General features: G+C 44.4%; 1 protein-coding gene across 2 annotated transcripts in view; it reads right to left on the reverse strand.

Moving 5' to 3' along the window:
* Pdpn (podoplanin) overlaps positions 1–20,907 on the reverse strand; it is a 30,957-nt gene that overhangs the window by 2,507 nt on the left and 7,543 nt on the right. The window contains exons 2-5 of one of the 2 annotated variants that reach the window (XM_020187908.2): positions 10,109–10,245; positions 6,393–6,546; positions 1,319–1,357; positions 548–659 (exon numbers count right to left, since the gene is read on the reverse strand). In XM_020187908.2, the coding sequence (XP_020043497.2) occupies positions 548–659; positions 1,319–1,357; positions 6,393–6,546; positions 10,109–10,245 (442 nt within the window). The remainder of the gene's footprint in view (positions 1–547; positions 660–1,318; positions 1,358–6,392; positions 6,547–10,108; positions 10,246–20,907) is intronic. The other variant, XM_074081305.1, reaches the window with a different exon arrangement.

The following is a 20,907-nucleotide window of genomic DNA, read 5'->3' on the forward strand; positions in this document are numbered from 1 at the left end:
TAAAACTAAAGTTTAGTTAGAAAATTAAGACAAGAGATCAAACCTGGACAGATCTCAATCCAGGTCAATTTAAGAGTCATCTCTGGCTCTGCCTTTCTATGTTTAGAAATCCAAGTAGACGTTGGTTCTTCTGGGGAAATTTCAGGTATGTATTTGTGGAGAAAATGGGTTTTAAACATGATCTTTATGGTGGGGAACCTATTACAAAGGTTTGGGCTTTGGGAAGGTCAGCTTCATTCACCTATAACATGACAAGGCTGTAAGTCTTCCTTCCTTCCTCCTTCCTTCCCTTTCTCTTTCTCTTTTTCTCTCTCTCTCCCTCCTTCTCTTCCTTTTTTTGAAGACTGGGTATTTGAACTCGGGCCTTCACATTTGCAAAGCAGGCGCTCTACCGCTTGAGTCACACCTCCAGGCTGTTTTACTCAGGTTATTTTGGAGACGGCATCTTGAGAACTATTTGCTGGGTTGGCCTCAACTGTGATCTTTCTGATCTCAGCTTCCCAGGCGTGAGCCACCAGTGCCTGGCTGGGTACAAGAATTTACTTACGAGAATCTTCCTGAAATTTTCCTCATAACTACAATGATGGTCCCGCCGATGAAGCCAATGGTTAACAAGACCCCAGCTATGATTCCAACCAAGATCACTATCGCCAAACCATCTGAATGGGAGGAAAAAAAAGAAAGCATGAGCCCCAGACAGGAAATACATCTGCAGTTCAACAGGTCACATGTAAACAATGGTACAGCCTTCCTCAACATGGCAAAAAATGTTGTTACTACTGTCATAGGCAGTGGAAGTTGACTCAGAACTCTTTCTTTTTGGTGCTAGGACCAAACCCAGGGCCTTGAGCACACTAGGCAAGTTCTCTCCCATTGATCTACATCCCCAGCCCTAATCTAAGACCATCTTACGAACGAACAGACTCTGAGTCTTGGAATCCATCAAGCCTAACAGTGATGTCACTGTTAACAGTAGTTTTTCAATAGTTGACTTCTCCTTTCTTTTAGTAATAGTAAACTTGGTATGATTCTGTTCTCCATAGCTATCATTAAGTGAATTTGTTTATTCACAGTGATAGGGCACCATGCTAGGACAGTGCCTTACCACTGAGCTATGCTCCCAGCCCTGCTTCTTTTCAAATGCAGGGAATTCCCTTTTTCCTCTTAAAAAAAAACAGGTGTGAAATCTGTTTTTGGCAGGCACCCTATTCCGCACTTTCTGACTGCAACCTAAGAAAGAAAGTAATTCCTCTCTAAGATGAAGTTCAAAGAAACTTTCTTTTCAACTCCCCACATATGATATCAAAATCTCACATACCACTCTTATTTGTTATCTGTGTCTCTTCAGCCACCTTGTCTGGGAAGAGAAAAATGTAATGATATAGAATTATTAGGATTTAATAACTATAATTTAACAGTTGGCAAAAGATGAATTTACCCTAAGCAAAACATGCAAAAAGGGTAATTTCTTAAATAAACTGGATATGGGGTTTGTAAGCAAGCTCTGACATGATCTGTCTTTCTGTTATTATCAAATTTATAAATATTTCACACCTATGCATTAATAATACCTTTGTGGGAAGTATTTTTTTCTTGTTCAATTTACAAAGCAGAATCAAGGACACCAAGCCACAGCGATGTGAAACAAATTATCAAAAGGTTTCAGAGATTACGGTAGCAAAGAATCCAGAGCTGTGACTGCTCAATGTCAAGATCATGGAAGACGATGGCTTGTGTTAGTCTTTTAATTGTTGGGAGAATATTCTATTTGGGAAGAGCAGGTCTTGTGGTTTCTATTTATAATTCTTCTTAGGCAAACAAGTTCAGATGTCACTGGGCAGCTAAACTCTATGAGAATACACCCTCTGTGTTTACGCTTTTGTTACCTTACGACTTCTAGCTACCCTCAAATCTAGCCCAATAGTTACAATATGAGCGTTTACCATTGTGAGTTTCTTTTAGATAATTTCACACAATTCCTACTTTAAAATAAAGGTGTGGGCTAGGGGTGAGGCTCAAGTGGTAGAGTGCCTGCCAAGCAAGTACAAGACCCTAAATTCAAACCCCAGTACCACACACACACACACACACACACACACACAGAAGATATTTTGTTTTGTTTCTCCCATTATCCTGTTTATATACGGAGTCTGTAACTCCTCAAAGTGGAGTTTATTTGCCAAGGTGTACTGATCTAGTGAGAAACTGGAAAGAGGTGAATAATGGGCCCTTTGCTAGGATCTTAGCTCACAGCTGTCAAAATATCCTAGATAACTAATAGCCTCCCTAATCAAAGATAAAACTAGCTGTGATACTATGATATATGGCTTTTGGTTTTCATACTTGGTTCCTGGCTCATAATACCCTCCCCAATGTAGGCCAGAGGAAATAGAATTCCTCTTTCCCAAGGCAGGTCAGAGAAAGTCTAAGGCTGAGGGTGCTGCTGAGTGGTAGAATGCTTGCCTAGCGTGACCAATATAAGGCCCTGGGTTCAATCCCCAGCACTACAAGAGAAGAGGCAAGGAAGGAAGGAAGGAGGGAGGGAGGAAGGGAGGGAGGGAGGAGGGAGAGAAGAAAGGAAGGAAGGAAGAAAAAAGTGATAAGAAACTAATCTTTCCCTGCTTTTCTATGACCTACCCTTGTCCAATAACAGGTCATAGACCCTCCTCATTCCAGAGGGTCCTGCCTCATGCCTTGGAGGAAGGAATGCTGCACAGAGAATGCATCTAAACAGATAGGCTTACTGGGTTCCCTTCCAGTCTATTAGCATTAGCGTATAGTCTTTTTGTTCAGTCACTTTATAACATGGTTGTTATGGTTTAATCATGCCTATGCAATGAAATCTCCATTGAATCCAAAAAAGACAGGGTTTGGAGAAGTTCAAGACAGCTGGACACATAGAAGTTCCTAAAGGGTAGTGCCAAGAGAGGGCATGGAGGCTCTGCCCCCTTCCCCTTACCGCATTCATCCTGTCCATTGCTGCATCTGTGTCCTCTGCAATAGTCTCTACAATAAACTGGTAAGCGGGTTCCCTAAGTTCTGTGAGCTGCTCAGGCAAATGAACTTGATCTAAGGAGGCAGCTGTGGGAATCCTGACTTGTAGCTGGTTAGTAAGAAGCTCAGGCTGGGCTCAAACCTGGGGCAACTGGTGCAGGGGGATGGGGGAGGGCAGCAACCTCAGGGACCCAGACACCTATGGGATCAGATGGCAACTCTAGGTAGATAGTGTCAGAACTGAACTGGACAGGAGGACCCCTAGATGGTGCCTATTGCAGAATTCATTGCTTGCTTGGTGCTGGGGTGGGAGGTAGCCCCCACATTTCTGGTGTCAGAAGTGATCTGTGCTGAGCAGGAAAAGGAGCCTGAGTTTGAGTTTGAGGTGTTTTTCTCAACACTCCAGCCCACCATCAGGTGAAAGGTTCTTATTGTTTCTAGTGATTGCATTTGAAATAAGCCATCCCTTTTGTGCCAAAGCTCTGCTCAAAAGACATACCTTTCCAAGATGGCCCCGGGGCAGGAACCCAGAACCTAGCTCCCCTGCATAGTCTGGGAGCTCTGCATGGACATGAACTCAGGCTCTGAAACACTTACACGAGCACAAGCTGACAGTGCCACTCTGCCACGGAAAATAATAGGAAGATGCTGGGTTTCAGCATTCCCAGAGCAAAGATGTCATTGAATCAACTTCCGAATGCCAACCCTGGCAGCCAACTGCCAGCAGAGACAGGCCAGCCATTTGTTTATCATGTCCTCATTGGTGGCTGCTGTTTCCAGGCTCAAAATCCATTATCACCACCAAAGACATCAATGGTTAGAAAATGCATTATCAAAAACAAAGTAAGTTTGTGGAAGACTCCTCACTAATTTAGAGCTTATTAGTCCTGGATTCCACCCCCCCTACTCCCTCCAATTACACTGACTGTGACCATGAGCATGTGTCATGTGTGTAAACATCAATGCACTTGGGCGTTCCATGGAAGAACTGGACATCTCCTGCCCTAATAAAATTACCTCTTAAAAACCAAGTGCTTATAGTGCCATCTTGGGATAACGTGATGTGAGATGGAGATGTGCCCCATGTCACACTTTTTGAAGCAAAGTGGTGAGGGGGCAAGAATGGAGAATAAAGAGTATTGTCCAGGTAACTGAGATTTTTTTTTTCTTTTAAGGCATAGAAAGAGCTGTCCTGGTGTGACAGGAAGAATGAATGTTCATCATGGATTGCTCCATGTGGCTAGCTAGCTGTCAACTCATATGACAAATGAGTAATTCTCTACAATTTTGAAATGCACCCCAATGATCACTGGGATTGACTACTCTTTTCTTGCTTAGCCTTAGTTGGTTCTGTTTGGTGTTACCCTTTGGCTTCACTTCAAAGCACTTAAGGCTGGAGGTGCAGCTCAGTGGTAGCGTACGTGCCTAGCATGGATAGAGCCCATGGGTTCTATCCAGAGCACTACACACACACAAAATAAATAAAGTAAGAAAAAACAGAATAAAAAAGGCACTTTATAAAGCTTTCCTTAAAAAATTGTGGTTAAAACACATATCGTGAAATTTATTAACCATTTTAAGTGTACAGTCCAGTGGGATTAAGTACCTGCATATTGTTGTGCAACTGTCACCACTGTTCTTTCACAGACCTCTTGGTCTGTCTCTGTCTGTCCATTTTCTCTCTCTCTCTCTCTTCCCCTCTCTCATGCATGCACTGAGCTACATCCTCAGACCACAGAACTCTTTTCATCTTGCAAAACTGAATCTCTACACTCACTCAACAATAACTCCTCATTCGTCCCTTCCCTTAGCCCCAGGCAACCACCACTCTACTTCCTTCTCTGTCAACACTGCTGTGTTAGACACCTTATAGAAGTAGACTCTTACCTGTCACCTTTTGTGGCTGGTTTATTTCACTTTGCATGATGTCCTCAAGATGCACTCATACGAAGCTAGGGGCATGGCTTAAGAGGTAGAGCACCTGCCTATCAAGTGCAAGACCTGAGTTCAAGCCCCAGTATCACACACACGAAAGATGCACTCATGCTGTAGCATGTGTCCGAATTTCCTTCCTTTTTTATGGCTATATACTTTATTTATCCACTCATCTTTCATGAACACTTGGGTTGCTTCCATATTACAACCATTGTGAATAATACTGCTATGAAAATAGGAATACAGATATAAACGCATTTTGTTTTGTTTCGTTTTTTTGAGATAGGGTCTTCCTCTGTAGCTGGGGGCTGGTCTTGAACTCATGCTCTTCTTGCCTCAGCCTCCAGAGTGTTGAGCTCACAGGCACGTACCATCACACCTGGATCTAAAAGCATTCATCTTCAGAAGTGCTGTAGAACTTTTAAAACTAGATTGGCAATTGGGCCCAGAAATGTAGTAAATAATAAAGAATAAATTTCTAGCCAGGAATGGTGGTATGTGCCTGTAGTCCCAGATACTTGGGAGGCTGAGACAGGAGGATCATGAATTTGAGGTTGGCCAGGACTACATAGCAAAATCCCATCTCAAGAAACAAACAAAAGTGAACACCACAGGTGTGGTGGTAGAGCACTTGCTTAGCACTCTACCTGGGTGCTGTGATCCTAGCATTACAACAACAACAACAACAAAACTTTCTAGGTGTTTAGATGGACAATTGGTTTGGGAACTATTGCTTTAGGTGCAATCTTTATATTTGGTTTCATTTTAGAGACAGGCACATAAAAGTCTAACGAGATGAAATGACTCATAGAAAACGCCTCAAGTTAACAAGAAGTTATTGGAGGATTGGGTCATTTTCTCTCCTACTAGCAAAATAAGGCACACTGAAAAATCAAATAAGTGAATTTTTCTTAAGATATCTCTAAAAATAGGAGTGATCTCTATCCATGGCTAAGCTGAGCATGATCTTTCCTTGTGCTCAGCTGTGATGGCTGAAATCTCATGATCATGGCAAAAACCCTGAAGTCCCACTGGTTTCTCCACCATACTGCTGCAGGTGCCAACTGTGACTAACAAACCCAACCCCAAATCCATTCTAGCCCCCTGTACAGCTATAAACTTTATGTAAGATGGAAAACATTAGATGGACTCTATTAAGATTTACATGGGTTGGATGAGTTTCATGCTCTTAGGTGTCCACACAAAGTTGTAAGTGTAGGGTCAGCAACCGAACACCAGGAGCCAATTCGCTCACTCTAGGAGGAGCGTTATTACTAGTTATCATTGAAGGTAGAGAGATACTTCCAGCTTCTCAATAAATTAAATTTGACTTAACAATTTATGAATTGAATTCTGAACCCACCACACAAAGCTTGGTTCAGAATTCACTCTTGTCCCTTACTGATTTATGGTTTTTGTCCACAGGCTGTTGGGATGTACATATTATACAAAAGTAGACCAACCTTGACTGGGGTGACTCGTCTTCTTATCCACAGAGTGACTGGTTGCCATGTGTGGAGTGGTGGGGCTCTGACTTTCTTTGTGAATATGGACTGAGCTGCCTGGGGTTGGCCCATCCTCAATGTGAGTGTTTTTTGTACTCTCTGCACTTGGCACCTATTAGAAATGTAAATGAGGCAAAATAGAAAATAAGGGTTAATGTTTCAAAATGTACAGTCTGACTTAGAACAGGAAAAGATTTTTCCTGGTGTAAACAAAACATGTTAGCACAAACTCTGGGTGGAAATAAGAAAACAAACAAAAAGAAACAGCAAGGGTGCAGACAGGTATAAAACCAGATCTGCTCCAGAAATGAATCCCAAATGTTTGGCGTGCAGACTTCCTGGGCTCTTAAGTCTTCCAAAAACTTTGGATCACAAGGCTTTAATTCTTTCTTTCCCTTGAACTTGAATACCACTTTTCCCCTGCAACATTTATTTGGTACATATTTGCATTATCTTTAATGCTTTCCCTCCCTCAAGGAGAGTGGTAGCCAGTCTCCATTTGTACCTAGACTCACAGCAGTTAAGTGACAGAGCAGGACTTTTTTTGTTTGTTTGTTCATGTGCTGGTTTATTATAGTTAATAGTACAAAGGATACAGACGAGGAGATACACAGGGTGAGATGGTGTGGGAAAGGGTGCAGAGCCTCCTTGCCTGCTCAAGGCACCATCCTCCAGGGACCTATCCAGAAGCATTTTGAACTCTGTCTGGAGTTTTTAAGGAGATATGTGCAGGGCTGATTAAATCATTGCCCAACGGTGAGCAACTTCAACTTACACTTTGACCCCTGTCTCCTCCGTGGATGTTGTGGGTGTGTCTGACCGTTCCAACTGTCTGATACCACGTTGGTCTTTGGTGGCCAGTCCCAATCCTGAAGCTACCTAGGGGCTGTCAGCTATTAGCCAACCCATTAGCATACAAAAAAGTCTGCCAGCATTTTGAAGATCCCAAAATTCTACTGATCCCAAAGCTCATGCCAGTGCTAAGGTAGCATTTAACAGGTGTACTAGTGAGCACAGGCAGTCACTTAGCAGCTTGTGTACATCAGAGGACACGCCAACAGGGTAGAGAGGCAGCTAATGAAAAGGGAGGAGATACTTGTAAATCATGTATCTGATAGGGGTGTAAAGAATTCCTGTAATGGGGTCCCTCATGCTGACACACACCTGTGATCCCAGCATTTGGGGAGGCTGAGGCAGGAGGATATTGAGCTCAAGGCTAGTCTGGGCTACAAAGACCCTGCCTCAAAAAACAAAGAAAAACAAAACCAAAAACCAACAAGAACTCTTACGACTCAAAAATAAAAGAAAATAATAAAAAAAGCCATCTCAGATAATCCAATTAAACATGGGTCAAAGGACTTGAACAGACATTTCTCCAAAGATGACATCCAAATGGCCAACAAACACAAAGAAGGATGCTCAACATCATGAATAGAGAAAGCAAATCAAACCACAATGAGATACAACCCACTTCTACCAGGATAAATACTATTAAAAAAACAAACAGGAAATTTCAAGTGTCGTCAAGCATGTGTAGTGATTGGCACCCTTGCACAATTAGTGGGAGTGTAAAGTGGTATAGCTGCCATGGAGAAATGTGTGGTAGTAACCCAGAATGACAAACACAGCAATCGCACTTCCGGATGTGTGGCCAAATGACAAATCAGGCTGTCTAAGAAGTGGAAGCAACCCAAGCATCCATCCATGGTTGCATGGATAAACAAAATGTGGAATACATGTACAATGGAATATTATCCAGCCTTAAAAAGGAAGCAAATTCTGACAACATGAACTATGCAAAGTGAAATAAAGCAGTCACAAAAAGAAATTCTTGTGTGAGTCCACTTATGAGGCACCTAGAAAAGTCAAAGACATAGACACAGAAAGTAGAATGGTGGTTGCCAGGGGCTAAGGAAAGAGAAGAATGAGGAGTTATTGTTTAATGGTACAGAGTTTCAGTTTTATAAGATAAAAAAGCTCTGAAAATCTGTTTGACAATATGCATGTACTTAACACTATGAACTATATACTTAAAATGGTTAAGATGGAAAATTTTACTTCTGTGTTTTTGTTTTTAGTGTGACTGGAGTTTGAACCCAGGGCTTCACACATGCAAAGCAGGAGCTCTACAGCTTGAGCCACTCCTCCAGTTCATTTTGCTCTGATTATTTTGGTGATGTGGTCTCTAGAACTATTTACCTAGGCTGGCCTCAAACTCTGATCCTTCTGATCTCAGCCTCCCAAGTAGCTAGAATTACAGGTGTGAGCACTGGCATTTGCACTTTTTTTTTCTTTTAATCACAATAAAACCACATGCTGAAGAGTACCAGGCATGGTTCTGAGGCCCTGGATACAATACGAGTAATGGAGATTCCCTAGCCTACCCTACCCTCCCAAAGCTTCCATTCCAGGGCTGGATGGCAGGGTATGGACACTGAACATATGAACAAATACAAAAGATAATTTTAAATGACTTCAAGTGTTTTGAACAAAATATCAACTAGACTGGAATAGATTTATAGTTGGCAAACATTTTCTCTAAAGGCCAAATTGCTAAATTTTTTAACTTTGCAGACCATACTCACTCTGCTGTTATGTGGAAATGCTGCAAGACAGTTCAACACTGGATGGCCAATGTGTTCTAATAAAACTTTATTTACAAAAACATCTGTGGGCCACATCTGATGGGTATTTGCCGACCTCGGGGCTAGAGAGTAACTCCTGGGTTGGGGGTGGGATTACTTTAGATAATTTCTTATGGACCTCAGGGCTAGAGAGTAACTCCTGGGTTGGGGGTGGGATTACTTTAGATAATTTCTTATGGAGATAACATTGAACTTGAGAATCATGAGAAAGTCAGCCATGGAAGGAAGGGGCAGTGCTCTAAGCAGAGAGAGCACAGAAACCCAAGTAGAAACAAGCTTGGCGTTCTAAGGTCAGAAAGGCCAATAGAACTCAAGTAGATAAAGCAAGGGTATGGTGGTGCCACAGGCACTGAACAGAACACTGTTCTGTTCCCAATGTTTGTAAGCCTCTGCAGGGTTGAGGCTGTGGTTCCCCACCCCCTCCACTCCTCCCAGCACCTTGGCATCTTGCCTTGCCTATGGCAGGTGCTTTAAAACAGGAGACAATCACAATTCATCAGGTTGGGATGCGTGTCTGTTTAGAGTCCACGTGGTCTATCCCAGCGCAGTCTGTGCCTGGTTCTAGTCTGTGCTTATCACTCACCTATAGTGATATAAGAAACTGAGAATACATTTTTAGGATCTTAGAGCTATGACATTGCCACACGTGCAAAAGGACTTTTTATTGTATGGAAAACTGTGCTGTACTGGGTTGTGAATTTTAAAACCTGGTTCCTTTACTTGTTTGGGAAGCTCTGCTCTATTTCTCTCAAGTGCCTGTGATCGGCACACCAGCTGCCTCCTCACTTGATGAAGTTGAGAAGTAGTTCCTGTAGTGAGCCACGCAACTACTCCTTTGTATAGTGGCCCATGCTAGTTTTGTACAAAAGTGTATTCTCTCTCTCTCTCTCTCTCTCATCTAGCTCTCTATTACTTCAATTTTGCTCTCTCATTACCTCTCTCTCTCTCTCTCTACCTATCATCTATCTCCTTGTATGTGAATGCATGACATGACATTGGAATAAATTCCCCTCCTTCCAGGATTCTCACCAGCTGTGTCGGGCCAGCAGACTCACTGGGCTCTCCAGTAGGAACTGTGGTTGCTATGTTGTCTTCTACACCTGGGGTCACCATGCCACCTGCTGCACCTGGAGTCACAATGTCATCTTCTAGCCCACCTATGACAGCTGAAGAAGAAAAACACGTCAGGGCTTAAGGTAGGGAGTGTGGGAGACAGAACTGGCCATCTATAGTCACATTATCCTCTTCGCCATTTCTTTCAGGGATTTTATTTAATTTTGGTCCTTTTGCTGGCTTATCACAGTGCCAGAAACCAAACCACAGTCCTCGTGGCGCCTCTGGCACACGCAACAATTGGTTGTCTCCAATGTGAAGGAAAGGAAAATGGAAACCCAGCAAGCTAAGACAGCTAGCCCCTTCCCAGGGACCCCACCAATCCAGGCTGGCGTGGGACATGTGCAGTTTTTCCTTTTCTCCCTGGTACATTTTATATGATGAATTAATCACTTAGACCTGGAAATGTTCTTAAAAGCATCACCTGGAAAAAATTTCTACACATACCTTTTCCAGGCCCTAAGCAAACCCATGGAATTGCAATGTCCAAAAATGGGGTCTCTACCTTTTTAAAATCAAACTCCTGCGGCCGGGGTACAGCTAATTGGTGGGGTTCCATTCCCAGCACCAAAACATTGATCAATTAATTTTAAAAATAAAGTAAGGGCTGGTGGAGTGGCTCAAGTGGTAGAGCTGCCTGCCTGAGTTCAAACCCTAGTATCACCAAAAAAAAAAAAAAAGATTAAATTAATTTTAAAATAAAATAAAAGTAAAGCCCTCTGTCCATTTAGTGTGGAGGCTGCTGCACACTTGGCTGATTTGGCAATTGGCTCTGACTACAGACCTCGTAGATGTACTGTTGGGTATGGGGACCTAAAGGACAGGCGAGTGAGTGAGTATCCCATCCCCCATGGACAGCACTGTGGGCCCTGCACCCTGAGAAGTAGTTATAAATCTGCACTCCTGCACCCTGAGGAGGAGATACAGGGTCTCATAAATCTGCCACAGGGCTGATAAACAGAATGCTCTCAAGGTTGTTTGTCGCCCCCCACCCCCCAATAAGGGGCAAACAGACCAGCTCATCTAAGAGAGCCCACATGCAAATCCATGGACAATGGAAAGAGCCCACCTAACCCCTACCCTAACCCAGAGTTAAAACGTCCATAAAAAGCCCCAGCCTTCACCTGAGCAGGGAGCCACTGGCTTCCAGGCTCCGCTGCACTTCTCTAGATGTAGCCTTTCCTTTCTCTCTAATAAATCCTACTTCGTGTACCAGCCTTGTCTCACAAGTCAATCAGCTGCCTCATGAGCCAGTTCTCCCGCCTGTGAAGGCAAGAACCCTTGACACCAGCCCACATTTCACACCACATGTAACAGTAGGTCACCTTCTTATTTTATAGTTGGGGTCATTGTCTCCAGGAGGATCTGTGATAGACTTACAGGCATCGAGGTACCAAGACCTTAACTTACTGACCTCCCTGCCCCAGCTCTGATTCTTCTGTAGTAGCACTTGGGTGGATGACTGGTTGGTGTCAAGGACAAAGGTTTCCAGTGGAGCAAGGGATTGCTGGGATGGGCTAGCAGGTGGAATTCTACCACGGCAGCTAGTTAGGGTTTGAATTTGTTCCCCCTGGCCCTATGTATTAGAAACCTAATCCCCAAATCCATATGTTAGTGATAGGTGAAGGTAAGGCCTTTGGGGGTTCATTAGGACTAGGTGAGGTCATGGGGTGGGGCCCCCAGGATGGGACCGGTGGCTTAGTAAGGGGGAGCTCTAAACTGACACATTTCCTCGGCCTTGCCACATGATGCCCTCGCAATGCTGTGACATAGCAAGAAGGCTGTCCCCAGATGCAGGCGCCGTGCTCTTGGACATCTACTCTTTTATAAATTGTGTAGTCTCTGGTATTTTGTTATAGCAACAGAAAACAGATGGGCTAAAATGGGGACATTGTAAATGACAGCGTCTCTTCCACCTCTGTCGCAATGATCTGGACTAGGCGTGACTGTGTGCCCAAGCGTCATCTCCTAACACATAATCCTTTTCACGAGTTAAAAATCTGACTCATTGGCCATGGCTCCACTCCTGGAGTAGTTCTGGAAATTCCATGACTAAACACAGCTGGAAAATGAGCTAGCACAGGCATCCTAAGAGCAGGGGGAGGGGTGCTTGGAGAAGTCCTTGTGCAATTCAAGAGCAGATGTTGGACTGTATCTAGGAGCTGCTGGATTGGCAATCCAATGCTTGCTTAAGATGCCTTATTTCCTCTCTGCTGAGACAGCCCAGCCAGAGGCACTGCTGGTAAATATTTGCTCACAGCTTCTCTGCTGACGTCTAGAGGGAGGAGGCCTCTGGAGGAGACTGGCATGTTGCTGAGCCTCCTTTTTGCAGTTGGAGTCCTATCCCAGTTCCCTAGCCTTGGCTTCTGAGAGCATATGCATTCATTTTCTAAAATCTTGGCTAGGGAAAAGGCTTAAGGCAGATAACTCAGTGCAAGCAAATAGTTTGTCCCCATCCACTCTGCGTCATTTGCTGGGGTGCGGTGAGGGCAGTGACTGACTTCCATAAGTATTTATGACTGGAGTTGACAGGTGTTTAATGTATTTATTGAGCTCAAGGGGAAATACCCTTTAGCCAGGCAAGTGGTCCTCATTAAAAACTAAGCATCCAATTATCTTTTTCTTCCATCCCTGGTTTGAAATCAGTTAACAAATCATCAATTTTTAAATTGTTCCCTGGAGACTTTCAGCAAAACCATTCACTATGGCTTCTTTAACTTGAAGCTTTAAAAAGTATAAATGAAGTTGGCTCAAATTCTTTCATAGAAAGCTGGGTTCATTGCAAGTGTAACTCTATAAAAATTCCTTTTTGTTCTTTTCTACCCTGGCCCACAGAGCCAAGTACTAAAATCGCTCTGAATAGACAAAGAGTGTTTTATGAATGACAGCCAGGATTAAGATGCGTGCCTTTTGTCTTGTGGCTCCAGCGTTCTTTCTGCTCCATGGGAAAGTTGATCTTTAGCAAGAAATCCTCAATTGTCTCTCTTATTATCTTGGCCAAAGGCTTTCCTGGGCCAGCTGCCGAGTTTCCAGCCAGCATTTGCCTTCCTTTTCTCTTTACTTGTGACATTCAAATCATGTACTATCGTCTTCACATACAAGCACACACACACACAGGGATACACACATGTGCTCATACAAAGCCATTGTGTAAAAACAGGGGGAAGAATCTACCAGCACAACCAATATGCACGGCCTAGCCTGCCAGGCGAGTTCTGGAACCATCTGTAAACACTCATGGTCACCTGAGTACCCTTTCCTGCCACACCCAGCCTCAGCCAACATGGGGCCTGAATCAATGGAACTTTCCATATATAGTAGAAACCTAATGCATTGACTTTGAGACTTTTTTGTTGTTATTCTTTAAAAGGCCAGACCAAAATTTATACCTCCTGGGAGTAGATAATACAACAAATCAATGTTATCTTAAAGTTCTAATTTTGAAAGCCAATGTAAGCAATGCGTATTGTATGAAAGTGCTAATTATTAATGATTCTTGTATTTGTATTAAAGTCTAATATCGCTAAAGAAATTATTCAAGTTGGGAATGGTGGCCTGAAATCCTACCACTTGGGAGGCAGAGGAAGGAGGATCTCAAGTTCAAGGCTAGCTTGTGTTATAAAGCAAGACCCTGTCTCCAAAAAGAAAGAAAGAAAGACAGAAGGAAAGGAAAGGAAATAAAAGAAAACAAAGAAAAGAAAAAAAGAATTATTTAGGTTTACACACATTTATGGGATAGCAGTTCTTAAAATTTTTTTTAGAATTTATATCAATATTAAGTCAGGATATTATTGTAGTTGTAATTAATAGTCTAAAGTTGTTAATAAAAATATTTTGAATATGTGTTTAATTCTTTGGTTTTATTTGCATTTCTCTGGTTTGCAGTGGTGAGTGTTTCATCTGGTAGTTAGCCATTAGGAATGTCCTCTCTGTGGCCATTTTTCTCTTATGGTACCCCAATCCTCTTGCAATTTTCTAGTGGTCTTGGCATCTTCAGAATTTATTTTTTGGGTTGACGCTGCAGCCTGATTTTTTTTTTTTTTTTTTACTTGTTGGCATTTGCGTCTCTTTTGCAAAAGATGAGCTCAGTCAGTTTCTTCCTCCCTTTGACTCCATGTTCAGAAGGCCTTCCTCCAGACTGTAAATAGTCACTTCTGTTTGCTTATGGTTTTGTTCAAACACTCAACATTTTTATTTGTCTGTGTTTACTTTGAAGTATTATATAAAATACAAGGATAGTGGCAAAATTTCAGTCTACAACACCCATGGTCCCAGAAGATTATAATAAAGCTGAACTTTTCCTGTTGCCTACTAACACTGTTAGTCACAATGCCACAGCACCACACTCTCCTGAGTGTGTCAGTGTGTCAGTGGTGAGGCTGGTGTATGCATACCTGCAGCATTGCCAGTTGGATAAAAACACGGCACATCCTGCAAGTCATCGAAGTAGTTGATATGAAATGTGAGGCAGGCTAGAAGTAGGAAAAGTTTGGAGCTCATGCAGGTTGCCGGGGGATGGGCCAGACCCCCCCCCCCACCTGGCTGGGAATCACCCATGTCCCTCCCCACTCGCTCACTGTTGGGTGGGAACCTCCTGGGCCTGCCCTCCCACAGGGTAGGTTTTAAAGGCACCTGAAAAAAAAAAACACACTCTGTCAGCCTGCGGACTCCACCTGCACCCACCGTACCCTCTGCTTCTCCTTCCCTTTGCTCACGTGGGAGAACAAGTTTCTCCCCTTCTCTCAATAAAGCTACCCTTCCTCACCCCACCCACGTGCTCTGCTTGGATTCTTCCATCTGGAGCACAAAAACCAGGATCTTCTGGTCACAGACTGCACCAGCGCCAATTTCAAAGGTATGAAAAAACAATAATGAAATCCATTACAATTGTTTTAAAAAGGGGTGCGGGGATAAGAAAGAAAAACAGTGAAACCCCTTTGTATAACTAACATACACAACTATATTTTAACAGTTATTTTAAAAAATTTATTATTTTTAAATGAAAATAATAAAAAGTAAAAATTTACTTTTAAAAGTAAATTATTTATTTACATAAATGAAAGTAAAAATTTGCTGTAAAGAGAATACCAGGTTACACCTGCTGCATACAAGGTGTTCTCCTTCTCTGTCTCTTTCTAGGGATGAAACTCAGGACCTCACACTGGCTAGGCAAGCACTGTACCACTTGAGCCATGCCTCCAATCCTATTTGCCTTAGCTTGTTTTTCAGTTAGGGTTTTGCTAATTTTACCTGGGCTAGCCTCAGACCATGATCTTCCTAATTCTGTTGCCTGTGCAGCTGGAATTACAGGTATGAGCCACCCTGCCCAGCTGTGTTTAGTATGTCTCTTGATTGCATTTAAAAGGCCATGCCAGTCATTGGTCTGTTCCATCTAGGTCTGTGTAGGTGGCACCCACCCAAACAATGCATTTATCAGAACATGTCCCTGTCCTTAAGTGGAATACAATTGTAATTTGATTCCCCTCTAAAAAGATTAACATTACCCTATTAAATCTGCTTTTCCCCATTGCCTCAAAAGTGACTCTCGCTGTGACACCCTTCTCCCAAAGTCTGTCATAGTCACGAGAGAAACTTCTGAGCTCAAGTCCAGGCCATCGCCCACTATCCTACAGCACAGGCCTCTGTCTTCACACACTCCAGAACTCATTCTTAAATCCATGCTCTCTTCTGAGAGCCTCTCCTCCTCACATCATTGACCAGTGACAAGCTAAGTCAATGGCAAGGATATGACTGGAATCAGTGCTGAGAGTGCAGAGGAAGGATGGGCCAATCAGAGAGAGGTGTGCTGGGGTTGCCCCAGGATTCGACTATGCACAATGATGTACAATCCACCTAACACATCAGGTCCACCACCACCTCCCCCTCACTCACGAGCACAGCAATGTGGGTTCATTTCACAACAGCCCTATGGAGGGACTGCCTGGCACCGTTGTCCCCACTTACCAGGCAAGACTGAAATCAAAGACTCACTCCTTGACCAGACTTCAGTCAGGATCTGGAAGCCCTGTTCTACACCAGGCCTCGCCTTGGCTTCTGTGTCTGTGGCTGCAAAGTCCTGCTTTAGCAGAATCCCTGGGGAGCCACTGCAGAGAGGACCGCCTGCCGCTTGTGTCTGAACAGGGACCACATCTCCCACATGCTTCAGCAAGAATCTTGCCAGGCTGAATGAGCAACAAGCCCACTCTGAGTTCCCTCGTGGTAATTTTCATCCATGGCCCCTCATTCTTGTCCTTGGTTCGTCTTTGTATGCAGAGCTGAGCCCAACTTCTCTCCTACCCCAAGGTCCCCTACTGCAGGAGGCTCCAATAGTCTCCCTCGCTGTTTTAGCAAAAGTCAGAATGTTTTCTTCAGCAAGGTCACATGTCAAATGACTTGCCAGAGTTCGCCTGGTTCATGTTTAGACTGTGTGTGGTGGGCTCACCAACACAGGACCAAGAGGCAGATGAGCTCTTTTTGACATCTCTGGGCAGCCTGTGTCTGCCTCCCAGGTCCTCACACCCTTCTTCTGTCCTCAGCCTCATCCTCTCATGTGGGAAGTCATAGCCTCCCCCAGCACCTCACTGGTCTCATGAAATCCCACTTTCATAGACTCTAATCTTCTTATTTTTTGGACAAAATCTTGACTTCCTCAGGTATGTCCCTTTCTAGGAAAAATGTAGGAGAACGTAGACCTTCAGAAGTGGCAGCTTAGAAGCAGGGGCTGATTTGCTCACAAGGTATCTGACTTTCAGTGGCAGCTCTCCTCTTGCCTGTGCAAGTACAGGCAGCAGCCATGATCAAGATCGGAGCGTGATTGTGTAGCTGGCTGGGGTGTAGTTCAGTGGAAAAGCGTGCTTAGCATTTGTGAGGCCCTGGGTTTGACCACAGCACCCTCTGCCATACACACAAACATCTGTGAGCAAGTCCCTCGCTCCAGCCTCTGCTCCCAGCACTTGTATTTATTTAAGAAATATTTACTAGCCCTTTCTGAGCAATGGAGACAGAGTGAACCAAGTCAGGTCTCTGGTCTCATGCCCTCGAGTCCTGTTGGGGTGGGGTAAGGCTCACAAGAACAAAGCCAATAACGAAAATATTAAATTGTGCTTCCTCGGCACTTTTTGGGGGACGCCTCCTCCCCACCATGTTCCCATGCACACCTGAGCACTTAGCATTTGCCACACAGAGTATTTTCACTCATTGCCTGTCCCAGGAGATCTTAAGGCTGTTTTATCTCAGTGTTCCATTACCTAATGTACATGGCACATAGCAGACATTGGGGAAGTGACCCCCCCCCCGAAGGAGAATTGCTGGTGCTCACTATCCAAAAATGAGTCTGGGGCACAGCATGCTGGGTAAGCAGAGGTGCTCATGGCTAAGTGAGGTGGACAAGGGAAACAGTAAGAACAAGATGGGGAGGTGTAGCGGGTCACTTGCCAGAGCTGTGTAAGGAAAGGGTTTCAACTTCATTCGAACCTGAAAGCAAGCCAGGAGATGCTGAGCAGGTGAAAGAAGTCACATGAGTCCCAGAAAGTAAGGCCCCTCTGGGTGGCATGAGAATGAAGTGTGCACTGGGGAAGGTGCCAGGGTTAGATTAAAGCAGGGAGACTGCATAGACGATTTCTGCCCAGGTGACAGTGGCAGGTTGGTGGTGGTGGGGTGGAACGAACTGGGTAGGTCGCAGTCAGCAGCAGCCTACAAGTCATTGCCTGCTGACAATCAGAAAAAAACGCACAGTTCAGAGCTAAGAATTCACTTTACCATCTTTACAGCTGTTGGCAAACATTTCAGGCAGGAATGGTTCTACCAACCAAAGTAGGCTGCCCTGTACTGATGAGGATTCCATCCGTGAAGTTGAGGTCCCACCTTCACTGTTCCCACCTCCATGTGGGGAGGGGCTGGCCCATTTCAGAATCCACTGGCTGGAGGAGCATGGTCCACAGTGTTTTATCTTTAAATGGTAAAGTTGATTTAAAAAATAAAAAAGTCAAGCCAAGTCACCCTCTCGCTTCTTCAAGGACTACCTGTGGTGTCAGTCCACAGAGTAAGGCTGTCTTTCATGCTGCCTGGTAGTTTCTCACCCCGGGCTGCTGCAGTGTCTCAGTTCACAAGCAGACCTTTGAAGATGGGTAGCTAATGTGGCCATGGGGAAAAGTAGAATTCTTTTATTTAAAAAAATATATTCTTCGTATTCTACAAAGTTCTGGTTTTCCTCTATAGAAGAAATGGCAGGGTAACTAATAAAAAACTCTAGCACTGCCTCCCAATTCCATTTGAGATAAAGTAATAATTTTGAGGAGTCAGCAAAATATCTATTTTGAGACAGGTATGGTGGTACATGTCTGTAATCCCAGTGCTCAGGAGGCAGAGAGAGGAGGATCACGAGTTCAAGCTCAGGATGGGCTACACAGCAAGATCCTGCCTCAAAAAACTAAACTAACACCAAAGTCCATTCTGAAAAAAAAACAAAAACCAAACCAAAACAAGCAAAAAAAAAAAAAAAACAAAACAAAAAACCAACTACCCACTCTGTTCCTTTGCCTCCACATAGGCTTTTGCACCTTATTTTTCTATCATATCTCAAAATAGTGCCCATTGCCTAAAAATGAACATACCTCAGACTGTAGGCAGGTACAACAGTCCCCATTTTCTAGCATGAGGCTGACCACCCACCATGGTCACCAAGCAACTCCAGAGTCTGCACAGTCCTTCATCTCAGTTCAAACAGGCCCCAAAGTTAGCCTCTGAGTTAACATGAGGTGGGTTTCTACAACCAGGAGGAAGGTGTTGGAATTCTGCCTCAACTTATCACCTGCTTCTGGGATTCCCGAGGTTGGCCCAGCTGCTGACCTTGCACTGAAGCTTTACTTTGGAATCCTGAGGCAGCCACTAGCCTTTGACTTCTCAAGGCTCCTTTGCACAAAGAAAGTCATTCCTTAGAACAGAGCTGGCTGCCCTCGGCTCCTGCAGTCATGGGGGAGGTCACTGCAATCACTGATGTGGCCAATGGGTTATTCCCCCCACTGCCACACACACACTGTTTCTGTGTATCCTGGTAAATTGTTTACTGGATCAAAAGTTTGGTCCTGGAAAATGAGAGCAACTTTTTTGGTTTTCTGAGGCAGGATCTTACTATGTAGCTCAAGCTGGCCTCAGATTCAAGATCCTCCTGCCTCAGCCTCCCTAGTGCTGGGATTATAGGAATTTACCACCACACCGAGCTCTAAGCAGCTCTTGATTAATCTAGGCATCTCCTAGAAGGCTCAAGCCTTCTAGAAGTGTAGTACCCTATCACTCTGTGCACTACAGAAATGCACTCACTTCCTCCAAAAGTGCACTGCACCATCTACAGTGCACACTGTTCCATATTGCCAGTGTTTGGTGCTATGGTACATATTCGGTAGATGTTTGTTGAGTGACTGTGCAAGATATTTATAGCCAAATAGTTAATTTCTTGTGAATTATCCTTGGATTATAAAAGTCCTGTCATTGCCCACTGGCCTTTACTCCAGAGACGGTAAATAACTTTCCCTAAAGAAGGGAATGGCACAGATGAAGACAAAACAACACACCTATGAGGCTGAACTTCATCATCTTGCAGTTTGCTTCCTAAAGATGTCCTCCCCCATGACAGGTCCTGTCAGCCCCTCAGGCTGAGGCCAGCAATGAGATAGGAATTGACTGCATATTGTTAGGATTTGGGACATGCGCCTCTTCAAGAAAATTGAAGAGAGGCATGTCAATGCTGAGGACCTCAGGTGGTGTCAGCAGCTGCTGTCAAAATTAAGGTTTGACCTCAGGGGAAAGCAGTTATGTACAGTGCCCAAAGTCCCCTTTGGATTCTGGGTGGGCTGACCGCTCTGTGTCACCTCCCAAAGTTGTAGACAGGTTTTGAAAGTTTCTGCAGCTGTACATGGGCAAAAGGGAAGGAGATGGCTATGGTGAGCTCAGGGGTAGAGTGAGAGACCGTGGTTCCACCTCCAGCAAAGAAGGGAGGGAGGGAGAAAGACCAATGGGACTCCATTCTCTTTTCAGTAGCAAGGTGTCACATGAAGTCACTGGGCAAGTAGAAAGGGCAGGACATAAGGTCCATAAGATATAATACCAGACAGCCAACCAGAGCCATCCTCTTTCCCCTGAGAGGGGAAGGAACAGAGACCTTCTGCGTCCGCTTTGCCTTTAGTTCTAGGACTCTCCATGTGCTACGAGCTGCGTAGTGGCTCCTTTTCATTGAATTTATTGCAGAATGTGCAAGGCCCAGTGCCACGTACTTCCCCTTGGTCTTCACAACAGTCTAGCAAACGTTTTTCAGAGGAGGATGGCAAGGCTCAGAGGCTCCGTAAGCTGCCCACGGAATGGGCAAGTGACGATGCCAGGATGAGATATCACCATCCATCAGTGCCCCACACCCAGGCTCTGATGCCCTGCAGCAGCCTTCATAGCAATCGGTCACCCTGTGTGGCTTCTACTCATAGCCCCTACTCCTTAAAGAAGGGGCTGGAGTAGACGGACGCTGCTCGTGATTGTGGCTCCTGCAGAAGTGTGAGGCTGGGCGGCCAAGGGCACCTACAGGTTCATCTCCCAGTGCTATCACTGCCCATCCAAGCCCTACCTGCCCTCCGCTGCCCAGCTGAAAGCCTGCTCCTTCACAGCCCTCACACAGAGCCAGGAGAAAGCAGCTGTCCTGAGTCAGCGCAGGACTTGATAACAGGGCCATT

Source organism: Castor canadensis, chromosome 7 (genome assembly GCF_047511655.1).
Source record: "Castor canadensis chromosome 7, mCasCan1.hap1v2, whole genome shotgun sequence".
In the NCBI taxonomy this organism is placed as follows: Eukaryota; Metazoa; Chordata; class Mammalia; order Rodentia; family Castoridae; genus Castor; species Castor canadensis.